General features: G+C 49.0%; 1 protein-coding gene across 2 annotated transcripts in view; it reads right to left on the bottom strand.

Annotated features, from left to right (window-relative positions):
- NUP214 (nucleoporin 214) overlaps positions 1-16695 on the bottom strand; it is an 84379-nt gene that overhangs the window by 64938 nt on the left and 2746 nt on the right. For both annotated transcript variants that reach the window (XM_059658344.1, XM_059658345.1), the window contains exons 3-13: positions 15495-15646; positions 14470-14668; positions 13739-13809; positions 13074-13137; positions 12574-12677; positions 10163-10269; positions 9206-9272; positions 6731-6857; positions 4530-4691; positions 2708-3176; positions 1228-1397 (exon numbers count right to left, since the gene is read on the bottom strand). In XM_059658344.1, coding sequence (XP_059514327.1) covers positions 1228-1397; positions 2708-3176; positions 4530-4691; positions 6731-6857; positions 9206-9272; positions 10163-10269; positions 12574-12677; positions 13074-13137; positions 13739-13809; positions 14470-14668; positions 15495-15646 — 1692 coding nt within the window. The remainder of the gene's footprint in view (positions 1-1227; positions 1398-2707; positions 3177-4529; positions 4692-6730; positions 6858-9205; positions 9273-10162; positions 10270-12573; positions 12678-13073; positions 13138-13738; positions 13810-14469; positions 14669-15494; positions 15647-16695) is intronic.

Raw genomic sequence — 16695 nt, 5'->3', positions numbered from 1 at the left:
CCTCATCATGCAGGACAGCTAGGTCCAAAGTGAGGGACCGCCCACAAACCTACTGGCCTGACCTCTTCCAAAAGGTCAGTGCTGTGAAGACAAAAAGCGGCAAATGTATGAGACAGACTGACACCCAGTTGGGATATATTGTGATCACTGACGGGCTCCTGGCTTAAAGGGGGAGACCCCATAAAAACCATTATGGGGATAACTGTGGAAATGTGCATATGGGTGGTAGATTATTGTTAAATTTCCTGCAGTGACAATGGATTGTGTGCCCTTGTTTTTAGTAGAGATACTGAAGTACTTAGATGTGAAGTATTTCATGTTGTAATTAACTCTCAAAAGTTTTAGGAAAAAATGTATTAAAACAAATGGTGCACAATGTTAGCAAGTGTTGAATTTTGGTGAAGGATATAGTATCTATATATATAAAATAAGAGAAATAAGCTAATTAACAGGGATGTCATAACGGGTTGATTGGACAGGAGGTTGGACGAGCAGCGTTGGGGGCGGGGCAGCAGGGGCCTCCGCGCGCGCGCCTGCGCTGGGAGAGGGCCTGATCAGCAGCGGCCACGGCTGCTTCAAGGGCTGGAGAGGGAGGCAGGGCTGGACCGGCAACAGTCATGGCTGCTGGGGGCCTGGGGAAGGAGTCAGGGCCAGACCGGCAACTTGAGGGTGGGCAGCGCCTCGCGATTTCGAATCACGCACTGGGCTCCTAGTTCATTATATAACTTTTGCAACATGTCTGCAGGTTTGATAGGAAAAAAAAGATAATTTGCTCTTGGAGTTTCATAATGCACTTCAATTGAAACTGGCTATAATAATTATTTCCACGATGATCTTTACTTAATAAATCTGCTCACAGTAGGGCTGAGTATGAAAATTCAAGACAGCCACTAGAGGCAATAGTGTGACAACCACTGAGGCTTAAAGAATTGTTCTGTTCTGGCCCTTCACAGGGGGCAGGCTCCCAGGGAAGATAAAGGCTGGACAACAACTCGCATCATCAAGTGTCAAGTGCACAGGAGGAGTGTCAGAGAAGGCGTGGCAGCCCTGAGGCCACTGCGAAGCCTCCCAAGGCGGAGAGCAGAGTGTGTGTCACAGCACGTCAGTGTGAGATACAGGAGGCACGAAAAAATAACCAAGTCCAACTACCTTAGCTGGGCTTAACTACTGAGAGATGCTAATCAGAGAATTCGGATGGAGCTCTAAAGCAGTGTATTTAAACCCTACCTGATGCTGAGGAGGAGGCTGAGGACTTGGCTGACACGGAGCTGGATGATGCTGAGAGGGGCGTGGGGTGGCTGAGAGGACCGGAAGAAGCTGGCTTGGAGGCGGAGAAGGGCAGCATCGGGGGTGTGCTCGGTGAGCTGTGAGGAGCAGAGGCAGCCACAGCAGTGAACCTGAGAACGGCAGCCCGAAAGCATCAGAACAGCCCGCTGAAGACTTCCGTGCTGCTCATGGGCAAAGTCATCAAAGGATAACCTACCATCCATACTGTTTAGCCTTCAAGAAATGTAAATGTTTAGCCACTTTTTATAAAAGGTGAAAGCTGCAAGAAACATTGATCTGATCTTCTGCTTACTTAGGAATGAGTTAGTCAGTAAAAATATCAAATAAATACTTAACAGGAAAACGAAACTAAGTCTATCATGATATGAAATATTTTCTATTCTACCAAGCTGAGTAGGGCAAAAGGGTGGGACTCAGTTATGCTTAGGAGAGTTCAGTAACCTCTTTTTGCCAACATTACTGAGAGCTCGTTGTGGGCGATCACAGCCTGTGAGGAGGGAGAGCGGAAGAGGGAGGCAGGTCACCCTCTGGGACGTTCAGTCCATGGGGAAGGTCAGGTTAAGTTTCACCTAAAGAGCACACGTCTGTAAACAATCCAACATCCAGCATTCGATGATGGGACAGTAATTAACATGCAGCCACAAAATGGAACACTAGGCAACTATGAGAATGAAGTGACTGTGTGACCATTCGACATCGGCAATGACAACGGTGGCAGTGGTGACAACACCTCCACAGCCACGAGAGAGTCCGGATGAGTGCGGGAGTGCTGGTAGTGTTTACTCCGGAGGCTGTCTTGGGAAGGGCTATGAGGTCTAAGGAATCACTTCGTTCAGGAGGCTTACAGTCTAGCGGGGAGACCACCACAAGCAGATAAAGAAGTAAAAAGTGAGATGAGTGAGCTGGTCGATCCAGATCTGGAGGGGACTGGGATACCAAGTTACGAAGTTTGGGCTGTACTCGGAGCAACGAGAAGCCACGGGGCTGCCAAGCAGGAGTCATCGATGTGAATACAATTTCACACGGTCACTGGTGCCACATAGAAAACAGTGCAGAGTCTCAAGGGTGGACAAGAGATTCACTTCCCCTACAGGATATATACTTTGTGTGGCTACATTTTTTAAATAAGGGATATCACCTACATTTGAAACCTGAAAAAGCAAAAAACTATTTAAATATAAAGCTCTAATCATCATCATCATCATCATCATCTAAGAAACCCTTCTGGACACGAATGAAATGCAAACCTTTTATGTTATTTGGATTTTTGTCATTTGCTAGTATTACTTTGGAAAAAAATGAAAAACAAAAAAACCCCACAGAAAATCACTGAGTAACTGCACTCACAGCAGCTGTTTCGGTGAACAACACGGGTGCCCGCTCCTACCCTACGGAAAGATCAAACCCAAGTGCCACTTACTTTTCGCCAAGGTTGAGCTTGACAGCGGAGGCCGAGGGTGGGAAGGAGGGCTTCAACCCAATGCCGGGAGTGGACGCACTTGGCATCGGTGTGCTTTCCAAGGGAGGCTTAAAACCCGATGAGCCAAAGGAGAACGAAGCAGCTGCGGGCGCCATGGGAGAGGCCGCGGGCGTGGGCGCCAGGGGGGCTTGAGGAGGAGCGAACGAAAAGGTGGCTGCACCGGAGCCCACTGCTGCTTTTGAAGTGTCAGAACCACTGGGGTACGGAGGGGGCTCCCCAGCAACAGGCCCAGATGATTTCAAGGACGAAGAACCGAAGGAGAACGCGGCAGAGGCCCCCACAGCAGAGGGCAGAGAGAAGGTGGCGGTGGGAGCAGCCGGCAGGGAAGGTGGAACGGAGGCAGGAGCTGCAGCTGCTGAAGCCTCGGGTTTCTGCGGGACGGGCGAGGTTGGGGTCGTGGGAATACTTCCTGCGATGAAGAAATGGGGGAAGGAAGGGACGAGTCAACACCATACGGCAGAGGGCCACATAACAGAAGGCCAGCGGAAAGGGTTTGTGGCAGAAGGAAGCCCGAAATGAAGGTCCTGCTGCATGAAGGAGAAAGAGACACGGGAGATGGAGTTGCTGGTTCACGTTCCACAGCAATCGTTCCCTAGAAGATGGCAGAGCTTTGAAGGAAAAGGAAACGGGGAAGACGTTAGACTGACTGACAGCACTTCATGGATGCCCAGCTGAGTAATACAGAAAAGCACACTTCTCAACGAGAAAAGCAAGTCATCCGGCAACATTGCATCCCAATCAGGAAAGCTTGCAATTCACATCTCTGCCTGTAAGTCACTGAAAGCAAGTTCAGGTGAATAAAGATACACACAAAAGCACATATACTGTATCTCCAAGGAGGCAAAAACGAGTTTAGTCTCTGAGAGGTTAACTTAATAAATCCAGAAATGACAAGAAGGCCTGGCTGGTGTGCTCAATGGTTGAGCGTCAACCCATGAACCAGGAGGTCATGGTTTATTTCCTGTCAGGACACATGTCCAGGTTGCAGGCTCGATCCCAAGTAGAGGGTGTGCAGGAGGCAGCTAATCAAGAATTCTCTCTCATCATTGATGTTTCTATTTCTCCCTCCCTCTCCCTTCCTCTCTGAAATCAATACAAATGTTTTTTAAAAAAGAACCACAAAGGATTAAGATTTGACTATATAAAAAGATAGTTATATAACTAAAAGGTAAATTAAAAAAATCTGCAGCAAGAATGAATACAGATTGAGATTTGAAAAATTTAAGACTCTAATAGACAAACGCTGGGAAACTAATTCACAAAAAATAAATATACTTAATCTAATAAAATAAATGTAAATAACCAGTTTTTATTTTAAAAATCAATCTTTTAAGTATTTTTATGTACACATTTTTCTCATAGTACATAGTGCTTTTTATGATATATCACATTAACTCTTTCCTTCCCATACGTATCATTCTCAATAGTTACAAGGCACTCAGTGTACGAATGCACAATCCTTTACTTACGCAATCCCCATGATTAAACCTGCCCTCAGGTTCCGACCACATAGGGCACAGTCCCACAATGGGGCATTGCTGGTAAGCTATCTGATGGGCCCGTTGGCCGAGCGTCCTTTTCCTCTGAGTGAAGTACAGGTTGGAGAATACAGCGCGTGAGTGAGGGAAGGCAAGTGTGTGCATGTTTATTCTAAGAAAAACGGAGTCCCCGATGCAGTAAGAATGACTGTCCCGAGAGAACTGTATTCTCACATGCTTCCCTCCTTGGGAAGAGCCCTGTACCGGCCGAAGGGGAGACATACCTGACGACCTGGGCTGGCGCTCTCCCTCCAATGGGAGCGGCTCCGGTGTCCTGATGAGGGACCTCACTCCGGGATTCTGGTTGATCATGTAAAACGGACAGAGCACACCGTCTGTCGAGAGTAACAGGAGAACCGGGGCCGGGGGAAGAGTCTTCTCGTCAGCTGTTCAAAAAGAAACGAAAGTGAAGAAAGAGGGAAGGACTGCCTGGGCCAGAAGGGGCTGACTGCCCGCGGCTCCAGGCGGCTCCCTCGGGCCACGTCTCAACAGCTTTCTCCCAACCACCCTTCCCAGAGCCGCTGCCCTGGCCGGATGGCCCCCGCCCGCCAGGCCTGTATGGAGGCTCCTGATCGATGGCCCCCGCCCGCCAGGCCTGCATGGAGGCTCCTGATCGATGGCCACCGCCCGCCAGGCCTGCATGGAGGCTCCTGATCGATGGCCACCGCCCGCCAGGCCTGCATGGAGGCTCCTGATCGATGGCCCCCGCCCGCCAGGCCTGTATGGAGGCTCCTGATCGATGGCCCCCGCCCGCCAGGCCTGCATGGAGGCTCCTGATCGATGGCCCCCGCCCGCCAGGCCTGTATGGAGGCTCCTGATCGATGGCCCCCGCCCGCCAGGCCTGCATGGAGGCTCCTGATCGATGGCCCCCGCCCGCCAGGCCTGTATGGAGGCTCCTGATCGATGGCCCCCGCCCGCCAGGCCTGCATGGAGGCTCCTGATCGATGGCCACCGCCCGCCAGGCCTGCATGGAGGCTCCTGATCGATGGCCCCCGCCCGCCAGGCCTGCATAGAGGCTCCTGATCGATGGCCACCGCCCGCCAGGCCTGCATGGAGGCTCCTGATCGATGGCCACCGCCCGCCAGGCCTGCATGGAGGGTCCTGATCGATGGCCCCCGCCCGCCAGGCCTGCATGGAGGGTCCTGATCGATGGCCACTGCCCACCAGGCCTGCATGGAGGGTCCTGATCGATGGCCACTGCCCGCCAGGCCTGCATGGAGGGTCCTGATCGATGGCTCCCGCCCGCCAGGCCTGCATGGAGGGTCCTGATCGATGGCCCCCGCCCGCCAGGCCTGCATGGAGGGTCCTGATCGATGGCCCCCGCCCGCCAGGCCTGCATGGAGGCTCCTGATCGATAGCCACCATCCGCTGGGCGCGCATTGAGGCCCAGCCGTCTGGGAGCAGCTCGGACTCTCCCAAAGCTCCCTGGGTTTTCCCGAGGGCCCCGGTGTCGGGAGATAAGGTCAGCGCTCCCCTGACCAAAACAGGAGTCTCCAGGAAGTGGCTGGTTTGGTAGAAAAATGGGACTAGACTCTTTAGAAAACAGAGTAGGACACAAAGGTGAGTCCAACTATACTCACAAGCTGAATCACAAGCATGGATTTTGTCAAGTCAGACTTCAAGAGAATTGGAGTAAAAGAGCTAATCACACCAAAGAGCCTGACCCGGGAAAGGATGAGGAACCACGTGGTGCAGGACAGCGACCCTCTCTAACTGAAGCACCAAAGAATATGGCTTCGCTGCACTTGCGCGGTCCATGGGGCTGCAGCTCTGCCCAGCTCCAGCCGGGAGCAGCTGCACATGGAGCACACACTCAGGCCCAGTTCAGAGGCTAATCCGTGGCTTCAAACCAAGTGCTGCTACACAGAACTGGCCTAGGGCACTGCTCCCTGGGCAGGTCACTGGGGAACTGGAATGGGCAGAGAAGCAAAACGGAAACCCCCGGGTATACCAGACTTCCGCCTTGTTCTAAAGTGTAAAGATACAGACAGATGCGAGTGCGTCCGGCCTCGGTCTCTCCCATAAGTGTCCATGACAATTAGTTCAGTGCTGTCATACGTGCTTCCAGGAGCAAGGTGCTACCAGTTCACAGTGCCCAGCAGAGCACACTCCGCCAGGAACATGGAGAACTGGACTTAAATGTTAACCAGTGTGCCCTGATCGGTTTGGCTCAGTGGATAGAGCGTCGGCCTGCGGACTCAAGGGTCCCAGGTTCGATTCCGGTCAAGGACATGTGCCTTGGTTGCGGGCACATCCCCAGTAGGGGGTGTGCAGGAGGCAGCTGATCAATGTTTCTCTCCCATCGATGTTTCTAATTCTCTATCCCTCTCCCTTCCTCTCTGTAAAAAATCAATAAAATATATTTTTAAAAAAATGTTAACCAGTGTCAGAAATGATGTGCTGAGCGACATCAGGCTACACTTACTGATGGCAATTTCCACCTGGTTAGTATAGTCTATGGCCACTCCCATGGGCAAGGAGTCATCATTCTTGTCTGTCACAGGCAGTTCAGCTCGACTAGAATCCTCTAGGAGCCACGATTCCCAATTAATCTGAAAAGGAGAAGCAGAGAAAATGCACGGTGGTCAGAGCTCGGCACTGGCTCCCCCCAGCAATGTGCAGACATGAGAGAAAGGACAACTCACACGGGTAGACTCAGGTGTGGACCGAGACTGAACTCTGGAGAGTCTAAAAGTCACAACTATCCCATGAAGCAAGAGGTTAATTTTCCAAATCAACCATCCCTCTGCTTCTGGGGCACCAAGTCCCTGCCTTGTGCATAAACCAGTGATGGCGAACCTTTTGAGCTCGGCGTGTCAGCATTTTGAAACACCCTAACTTAACTCTGGTGCTGTGTCACATACAGAAATTGTTTGATATTTGCAACCCTAGTAAAACAAATATTTATGTTTTTGATATTTATATGCCATTTAACAAAGAAAAATCAACCAAAAAAATGAGTTCGCGTGTCACCTGACACGCATGTCATAGGTTCACCATCACTGGCATAAACAGTGCCTACTGCCCACCCCAGCCAGTCAGAACCCTGAGCTTGCCGGGTAAACTCATCACTGCACTCTGCCAGTCACCCCTGCTCCTGGAGCCCGAGATTGCGACCAGGACCCCCGCTGACCCTCCTGCAGCCTTGCGTAGGAAACCTACACAGCTGGGCAGAGGCTGTGCTCACTGGCACACAGACAAGGTAACCTTAGTTCTCAGTTCCCGGTGTGAGTTCCCCACAGGGGTCCATCCTCCTGCCTCTGAGAAACCGCTAAGACTTTCCAAAAACTCCCCCTTTCCTTACGTTTGCTTGAGTGGGCTCTGTTCCTTCCAACAAACGATTTCTGACTTTTAAAAATCACTAACATTTTGTCTGACTTTCAGCATTGACCCAAACTGGCAACACGAATCAAAGGGAACCGTGTTCAATGAGTAACTGAGAAAAACAAGAAGCTATCCAGACAAGGGAACGTATCGCGTTCCATGACTTAGCTATGGCGTGAGTAACACTCGCATTCATAACAATATAAACAAAACTGAGTTCAACTTTGAAAAACAATCTGTAGACAAAATGAAGACTTAATCACTACAGAACACAAAGCACAGTGACAGTGTGGTACTGTGACAGACAGACACACAGTAACAGCCGGAAGGCAGGGGGAAGGAGGGGAGCGAAAGGCAAGGGTGGGGCTGCTGAGATATTCCTCTCACAAAGGGGAAGATCAAGGGGTATAGTGTGTGGTGGCAGCATCAGAAATGAGGGTAAAAATGCAAGTTACAAGGGTAATCAAAAGAAGAAACTAAAATGGTGCTGTAACCCTACTGAGAGGAAGAAAGGGAGATCTGAAAGTTGTATGTGAGCTAAATCCTCATCTGCCGTAACAGCCAGGAAGGTCTAAAACTAATCATGAATAACTCGTGAGAAAGCAAGTCATTACTTAGGAATAAGGAGGTAATCATTAGAAGGAAGAATTCACAGGTTAAAAATGGTCCCCTCTAGAGAACAAACTGGACCCAGACGGGGAGAGGCAGGGCAATTTTTTCATTTATAAGCCCTGCTCCATGTACACAAATTATTTTGATAAAAAGCAAAGACAATGGTGTATTTTTAATGTGTGAATACATAAAATATTTGTCTATTAGGAAATCATTATTGAAGTCAATCCAAGAGTAAACTGGACTGACCTCCTACCTCTGACTCCAAAGCGGCCCACCTTGACACCGACAACCACGCACTTACAGCAAGAGCCCTGCCACCCAGCGACGGACAGATGCTGATGGGGGAAGAGCCAGACGTATGTGTGTGGGGGACGCACAAAACATCTTAAAGCTCAAGGCAGAGTTTGAAAAGAAGTTCCCCTTCAACACGCCGCCTCTGAGGTGCCTCTGCCTAAGCCGCCACCAGCCCAGCTCCTGCTGCCAGGGGGGATGAGGAGGAAGGCGGGCCCTCCTGTCACAGGCAGCTCAGCTTCGGGGTGACAGTGTGGTAGGACCTGCATGTCCTCCTGCTTCATCAAGGACGGGTTACACTTCATTGACTAGAAGGGGCAGGTTCAGGCAATAGGAAGGAGACAAAGCCGGTAAAACAGAACGAGGCAGGAGAACCCTCCCACACCCCCAGGTCCACTCCTGTTGGAGGTCGATCATATAGGGCGTTTGACCCACACACCACGGACGGATCCTAAGAGAACAGAGCGCTTTGATGGCTCCAAAGAACTAGTTCTGACACCCGTGTTTGTCCAGTGCAATATCCAAGGACACTTTGTCATTAAAGCTTTGCTCTCACCCGGGACTCATTAACAGGGATGTGCCCTCATCTAATTCTTATCCGCAGGATTCATTCCCTCCGACGCCTTTCTCAGAAAAGCTTCCCCCGAAGTGACAAACGAGAGGACTTTACCTGGTCGCTCTGTCGAGCAAGGATGCTCACTTCCGTGGAAGCCGCAGATGCCGCCAGCACTAAATCCCTTCAGAGAAAAAACCAGAAGACCACGACATTAAAACACAGCAACGAGTCTAACCCAACCCGAGTCATGGAAACGTCTATGAGGATCGCCTGGAGGTGTCAAGGAGAAAAGCACGTTTTCTATGGTTGAAGAAAGGTGAGATTCTCAGATGTAAATCTTAACTCTTAGCTCACAGGACAAATCCCGGGACACTCGGTCAACTACCTACAGACCTAAGACAAGGGGGAGCCACGCAGAATCTAGTCGGAATCCCCAGTGAGCAGTCCTCCAGACGGAGCAATCCGGGGGAGGAACAGGAGCCTTGCTTCAAGCCCTCTACCCAAGGGAGCGTCTGCTCCCAAAGGGCAGCTCTTACTTATTTCTTTATTTGTTAATTCCCACCTGAGGATCTTCTTCCCCACTGATTTTTAGAGAGAGCAGGAAAGGGGGTGTGAGAGAGAAACATCGATTGGTTGCCTCCTGCATGCGCCCTGTATGGGGCAAAGGTTGAACCTGCAACCCAGATACATGGCCTTTACTGGGTATTGAACCTGAGACCCTTTGGTGCACTGGCTGACACTCTATCCACTGAGCCGCACTGGCTCAAGGGCAACTTCTAATATGCACCTTGAACATCAGTATTTTCATAAATTGTCACTGAGTTGTTAAGAAAAGGGGATTTTTAAGATTAGCACATATCTGAGCTAAATTCAAGGCTAGGAAACTAGAGGAGTAGCCAGAAAGGCATTAACTAGCATCGGCTGCAAATATGTTCATGGCCCCTCAGCCTCTACTTTCCTCTTACAGAAACAACTGCAGAGCCGAGGAAGTGCCTCGGTGAGAGCTGGGGGCAATGGGGGGGGGGGGGGGGGGGAGGGGGGCGGGGAACGGCGTCCTGGTTGGCGGCTCACCATTCCTCCACGTGACTGAGGTAGTAGTGGTGTTGCCGCTCCGTGCAGCAGCCGTAGCAGGGCTCCATGAAGTTCACGAACACCTCTGGGTGCTTTTCATCTTTTTTCTACAACAAACAGAATGAGAAAATTCTCAGGTGTGACTTTCCCTTAGTCCTACACAGTGAATGGCTCTCAAATGAGAAAACCATTTACGTTTTATGAGAAAATTTGCTCAAAAACCTATGTCCAAATGTACAGACACGACATAAAGGCAGCGCCGTGTAATAAAGGAACAGGAGGGATGGCGCCAACCAAGCCGAACTCAGACTGCCCGTCACTTTCCGGCTGGAGGACGAGCACGGACAGATTACTCGACCTCTGCTTGTTTCTCACACATACAACATAACTGCTAAGCGACATCAAAGGCTGTTGTAAATGTGAAACGAAATGATACACAGAAAGTTTAGCCCAGCACAAGGAAAGTGAGCCCTCAATAAGTACATGCTAGTATTAATATTATCCCTGGAAATAGGAATCTTAATGATACCTTGAAATAAGGAATACATTTAATACATTCATGAGTTGCATAACGATGTTTCAAACAACAACAGACCACACGTTATGACGGTGGTCCAATAAGATTACACTAAAGCTGAAAAATTCCTATCGACTAGTGACACTGTAGCCCGAACACCTTAGCCGTCATGATGGTGACACAAATACTTACACTGTGTGACAGCTGCCTACAGTGTTCCGTACAATGACATGCTAAACAGGTTGGTAACCTAGGAGCTGTAGGGGAACAGAAGCTGCCCCCCCAAATGTCTGCTTGGCAGAAGGGCTATTTTCCCTCCCTACAGAGCAACGGGCTGCACCGCACAGCCGAGGCGTGCAGGAGGTGGACCACTGGGTTTGGGAAAGTGCAGACTCTATGATGACGTCGCACGATGCAGTGCTGAGAACACAGACCTGTAAGTTAGGCGGAGTGTAACCGTAAACATATTTTAGAAATTCAACTGTATCAGGAACCCAAGTTCAACACAGAGCTACATAAATCTGTTTAAAGCCAAATCACATCTCATTTGACATAGAAATTTGCCTATAACTTACTACTAAGTTAAAGCAAGGTTGCAAGACAGAATGGAAGTGTTAACTCTCACTTTTATTGCATTTAAACATTTATTTCTGTATTTTCAAATGTCTTTCAGGACTTTTAAAGTGAGTATGATTTGGAAATATAAGTCCAACCTCATTAGTCTTCTTTTCAATGCTATTGCAATTAGTGAGACTGTGTAGATACTAGCGTTCTTTTCTTTCTTCAACATGACTCCCTCCCTCATTTCACTTGGTTCTCTGCTCCAATGGCCCCTCCTCAGAGGCCCTCCTCAGCCACCCCATCTCACTGCACCAGGTCAGCACTGGCCTCTTGACTCGCCTGCTTTATTTCCTCCGCCACCCTATCCTTCCCCGATGCCATGCTTATCTTCGGACTGGCGCACTCACTAGAATGTCAGCTCCACAAGAGCAAGGACGCTGGAATCGCAGCTTTAAAGCATCGCCCAGCACACTGCAGGGACAGGATACATGGCAGATGAATAAATAAGTGAAAGTATTTTAAAGCTTGGCTATTTTCTTGCTTTTCTAAAATGTCTTACCAAGTTAACATCTACTCAGACTCAGTTCACAGCTTAAACAAAAGCAAGTTTTATAGTTTTTTTCAGTATGATCACAATAGTGTGTGCTTGAAGCAGAAACTATACTGTAGCTGTAGAACCAGCTCTACATGGTCCTGTCCTGTTTCTGACAAGATACTGAGTCGCCTTTCGGAGAAGACAGACCAGACCGCAAATCACGCAGCCAAAACAGTGCGGAGAGACCACCACCTCGGGCTGCACCTGGAACCAGTTTCTCCCTCCTTATGGAACCAAAGGACCAGAACCCGAACACCAGACCTTGGAGACCGGAACCCTTCCAGAAGCGAGGGGGCGGCTATGCAAGAAGACCCGGTGCTGAAGCCTCTGTCATGTCTTGCCGTAAATGGCCAAGTTCCCCGGGCCTCCCGTCAGAACCCACACAGCCAGCACTCTACTCCCCCTAACCTCTACCCCTCAACCTCTGCCTTTAAAAATCCTTCATTAAGAGCCACCAGGGAGTCCAGGTCTTAAGCAATAGCTTCCCAGTCTCCTTGCAGGCAAATAAAACGGCTTTGGCTTCTCCATTGGAAACCCCATGTTCACTGTATTTGGCTTTGCTGCGCATCGGGTGAGCTGATCCTCATCCGGACCAGTAACGTAACTTTGGTCCCCAGGCCAACGGGGCACCTGAAGTTGCACCATCACAAGTAAGAAAAGAAAACTGAATTCTAAGCCTCAAACTGTCTTACAGGGCTCCTCTAACTCCCAACGGACAGACCCCTCTCCCATACGCACCGGGAGCAGAGCCATCACCACATCCGGAGACGTCTCCAGGGTCCCATCGGCAGCGGCATACACTATTGTGAAGACATAGGTCCCGATCCACAGCACATCTAGAACTGAGACACACGCCAATAAAGCTCCTTGTTTGGAAAGCTCTGCATGTCACCAAGTTACATCTTATGGATGAAAAACCCAACCACTATAGCTTTAAGGTCTAGATGTCATTGATCCGAAGCCCAAATTCATCCCAAAGTGGTACTTTTTCCCCTGGTGGATTCTATCAGGGAAAATGATGAACAATTCTAATGTAAAAAATTAGGGTCCATTTAAGCCATCTGCCATGAGACACAGGTGTCCACCAGGTTACTGCGACACGTACTGACAGGAGGAGAGTGTGCGGAGAGGAGGCACCAACGCTCCCCAGTGGGCATGTAGTAGAGCACGTGATTTAAATGCCGGAGTGCAGACAGCACCTTATTGAAGGTCGGCCCCCAAAAAAGCAGATGAGTTACCTCTGACAGGATGATCTGACTCATAAAACGGAGGACAAGGAATGACTTTTTTTTCCTGCAAAGTCTGAAAGAGATTTGAAAAAAGTGTCAAGTGAAATAATCCCCAAACCAACAATGGTGAGCAGTATCTCAGAAAACCCGCAGGGACACGATGAGACAGTGCACATGCGGCTACACAGCATCGCTGTCTTTGTTGCCTGCAGTTAGAGAAACGGAACTTTTCAGAGGGGCTCCGCTAGAAGACAAACACTGTGCTTTCCCCCAAGTGCTCCTGCAGTACAGCTATAGCCTTTCACCTGCCCCTTCCCACTGCAGCTGTTTCTGGGGAGAGAATTGGGAATATAAAGTTGGGGAACTTTGTGTAAATATGATTACGTTTTATTTAAAAAGCAGAACAGAAGTAATGCACGCACATGGACTATCTATATGAGCATCCGGAAAAGTCGGGAAGGCTATGACCGGGCAGAGAAAGGGTGCCTGGGAGATGGACCCTGGATGGGAGGGAAGGGACATCCACTCTTTCCTGCATTCACCTGTGTACTGACGACTATGTTGCCATGAGCATCAGTTAACGTTTCAACAGGAAAAACACCAGACACCCCCAAACCACCCTCCAGCCAGGGGGTAGCTGTAAGGACGGTTTGGAAATCCCAGGCAAGACTCACAGGGAGGTACTGGACCACAGTGCCGTTCTGCTTCCCCACGGCCAGCTGCTTTCCTTTGGGGCTCCAGCACACTGAGCAAAGAGAATGCCACCAGTTAAAATGGGAGAAAACGCAGCAAACCAGCGAGGTCTGTACCGAACAGCAACACAATCACTCGCGCTTGTTCTCCCAGTCCATGGGAGACTGTAGGATCACCCTTACTCGGCAAAGTAAGACAAAGAAAAATCACTATGGCGATACAATTATGATTTATCGCTGGGCCACCGAATGGACTGATAAGAATGCTTTTTCAATGGAGTACTGCCCAGAAAGCTGGGAAGCACACAAAACTGCAGTCTTTAGATAAGGCAAGGGACCGCAGAGGTTTCCGAACATCAAGAAATCATTGTCTTGCTCCTATTTGATATTTCTGATGCTTTCCTCCCACCCCCCAAAGGTACAAATGACATTCATAGTACAACTATTTCAGATCCAGAAGCAATTACTCTCAAAAACACAGCTCTAAACCAGCTGTACCAAAACATCTCTTTCTCCGGAAAACCCAAGCACATTCAAGTGAAATCATGGAGGCTGTTTGGGTTCAAGGAGATTAACTGCGGAAATAAAGAATACTGTCTCCACTTCTACCAAATAATAACAAATATAACAAAAGACGCATTTGCTTTCAATTCCAGCAATTAACTTTAAAACATCAGCATTACTGCATGTTAGTGAAAGCCTTCATCACCCACCAGACGTTACTGCTACCGTGGAAGGAAGTGTCGCGCACACTTTCACTGTTTCTGTGACTTGTAGGACAGCGATGCTGCCATCGGCCAGACACACTGCCACCATGGAGGGCACAGTGGGGTTCCACTTCATGTCGATCACCATGCCTCCTGCATCTTTCAAAAGCTTATGATAGGCAAATGGGCGTTTCTGCTGTTTGGCCTTTTAAAACAAATGCCCAGAGCAAAAATAAATTAATAAATGCATGGATGTTTAAAAGTTGGAGAAAATTTTTGAATATGTAAGTTTTCTCCAATTACAGTTTGCGCTTCTCGATAATGAAAAATAATTAGCTCTATACAACAACCGCTTTGTTACAATGTCAACACAACGTTGAAAATGGCAATCAATTATTTCAGCACACTGGAGGGACTCCCAGCAGGGGATACACGAATACAAAATAATCGAAAAAGAGCAGACACTAGATTAAAACCTGGGCTCTGCTTCTTAACAGCATTGGGCCCTTGGACAGTTACTTAAACTCTCTGGGCTGTTTCTCCATCGATAAAGTGAAGTCAGCAGTACTACTGTGTCCGGCCCTGGTAGGCACCAACAAGGACAAGGCATGGAAAGCACCAGTACGGGCCTGGCACAGCCAGCACAAGCACTCACTACCGTTGACCGCCACCATCACTACCCTGCTGGGAATGGAAGAACACTGCACTAGGAGGCCAGAGCCCAGCCTGTGTTACTTGCGACATTACCCATTAACTCTATGGCCGTGGGCAAGTGGCCTAAAGCTCCTAGAGCCCCCGCGGCTTCCGCTGCCTCATAAGTAAACAAAGTATGAAATAATTTGGGGCAGGTGCTATTATGAAATAATTTCTTGAAGTCCTTTCTACCTCAAACACCTATGGTTCTATAATTAAGGACTTTTAAAAAATCCATATTTAAACTAGAAAAGACTTCAAGGGTCAACCAAGAACCTCTAGTTCAATACCAAGAAACCTTAGGTCCAGTTTAACTCCGGAGTCTGCCCGTAGCTTACCTCATTTGAGAATGTGCGAACATCAAAAAAGGCGATAATGGAACCGTATTCACTGGACATCATGCACGCAGACAGTGTGAGGTTATCACAGCTCAGGGCCAGGTGATGTATGGGGAATTTCATAGGAACTAGCAAGCCTTGAACTTTATCAACTATAAAAACAAAAAAAGACAAAGCAGGAAATGGAATGTTCATAAACCCACGCACATGCCCTGGTATCTAGTCACGCAGATAAATCTCAGCTTTCTTACAGATTTGTAATGATGCATGAAGTATCCCAGGAATTCTTCTTTATACAACCTGGGGAAATGAACTGTGGCTGTCGCCCTTGTTGAAAACAGTGTTCTTAAATTGGGTTCCTGGACCCCATTCTACCGTGCCGGGGTGGGGGGTGCCCCCACACTAACAAACAGTTCTCAGGTGTCTGAGAATTCAACTCAATTCTGACATCATCTACCCAGAAACAGTATCAGATTCCAGGTTCAGAGTTCAGTCCTACAAGACTGCCCCCCCTCTACACACACTTCAAGCCTAGCCACAGGCCCAGTGCCTCTGTGCTTCTGACCAGCTGGCTACAAACTGAAGGTTTCAGCAACCCCCTCCAACTCAGAATGCCAACTACAAGTCCAGGTTGTTACCTTCGCTCTGACCAACTGGCTATAAATCAGAGGTTCCAGAACCTCTTCTGTGGGTTTAAATAATTTGCTAAAATCGTTAAAGAACCCAGAGAAATACCGTATGTTACTGACTAGATCAGTGGTCTATTACAAAAGGATGTAACTCAGCAACAGCCAGATGGGAGAGCGACATAGGCAAGGTCGATGGGAAGGCGTGGAACTCCATGCCCTCCCCAGGCTTGCAGCTCTCCCTGCATCTCCACATGGTCACCAACTCAGAAACTCTCCAAACCATCCTCCTGGGTTTTTACGAGGGTTTCATGGCATCGGCAGGATACCATACCACTGGCTGTTGGTGATTAATTCAGCCTGGTCAGGGGAGGGGGTAGCGGGAGGGGGCCATACCAGAAGTTCCAGTCCTCTAATCACAAGGTTGGTTTAACTGGCAACCAACCCCCATCCTTAGGTGCTTTCCAAAATCATGTCACTAACATAATAAACCTCCCCCCACCCCCCAACACTTAGGAAATTCCAGGAGCTGTGGTACCTGGAAGCCAGAAATTGTGGAGGAAGACCAAATATAT

The sequence above is a fragment of the Myotis daubentonii genome, chromosome 11, assembly GCF_963259705.1.
Source record: "Myotis daubentonii chromosome 11, mMyoDau2.1, whole genome shotgun sequence".
In the NCBI taxonomy this organism is placed as follows: Eukaryota; Metazoa; Chordata; class Mammalia; order Chiroptera; family Vespertilionidae; genus Myotis; species Myotis daubentonii.
This window is presented reverse-complemented; position numbering and strand designations above follow the sequence as displayed.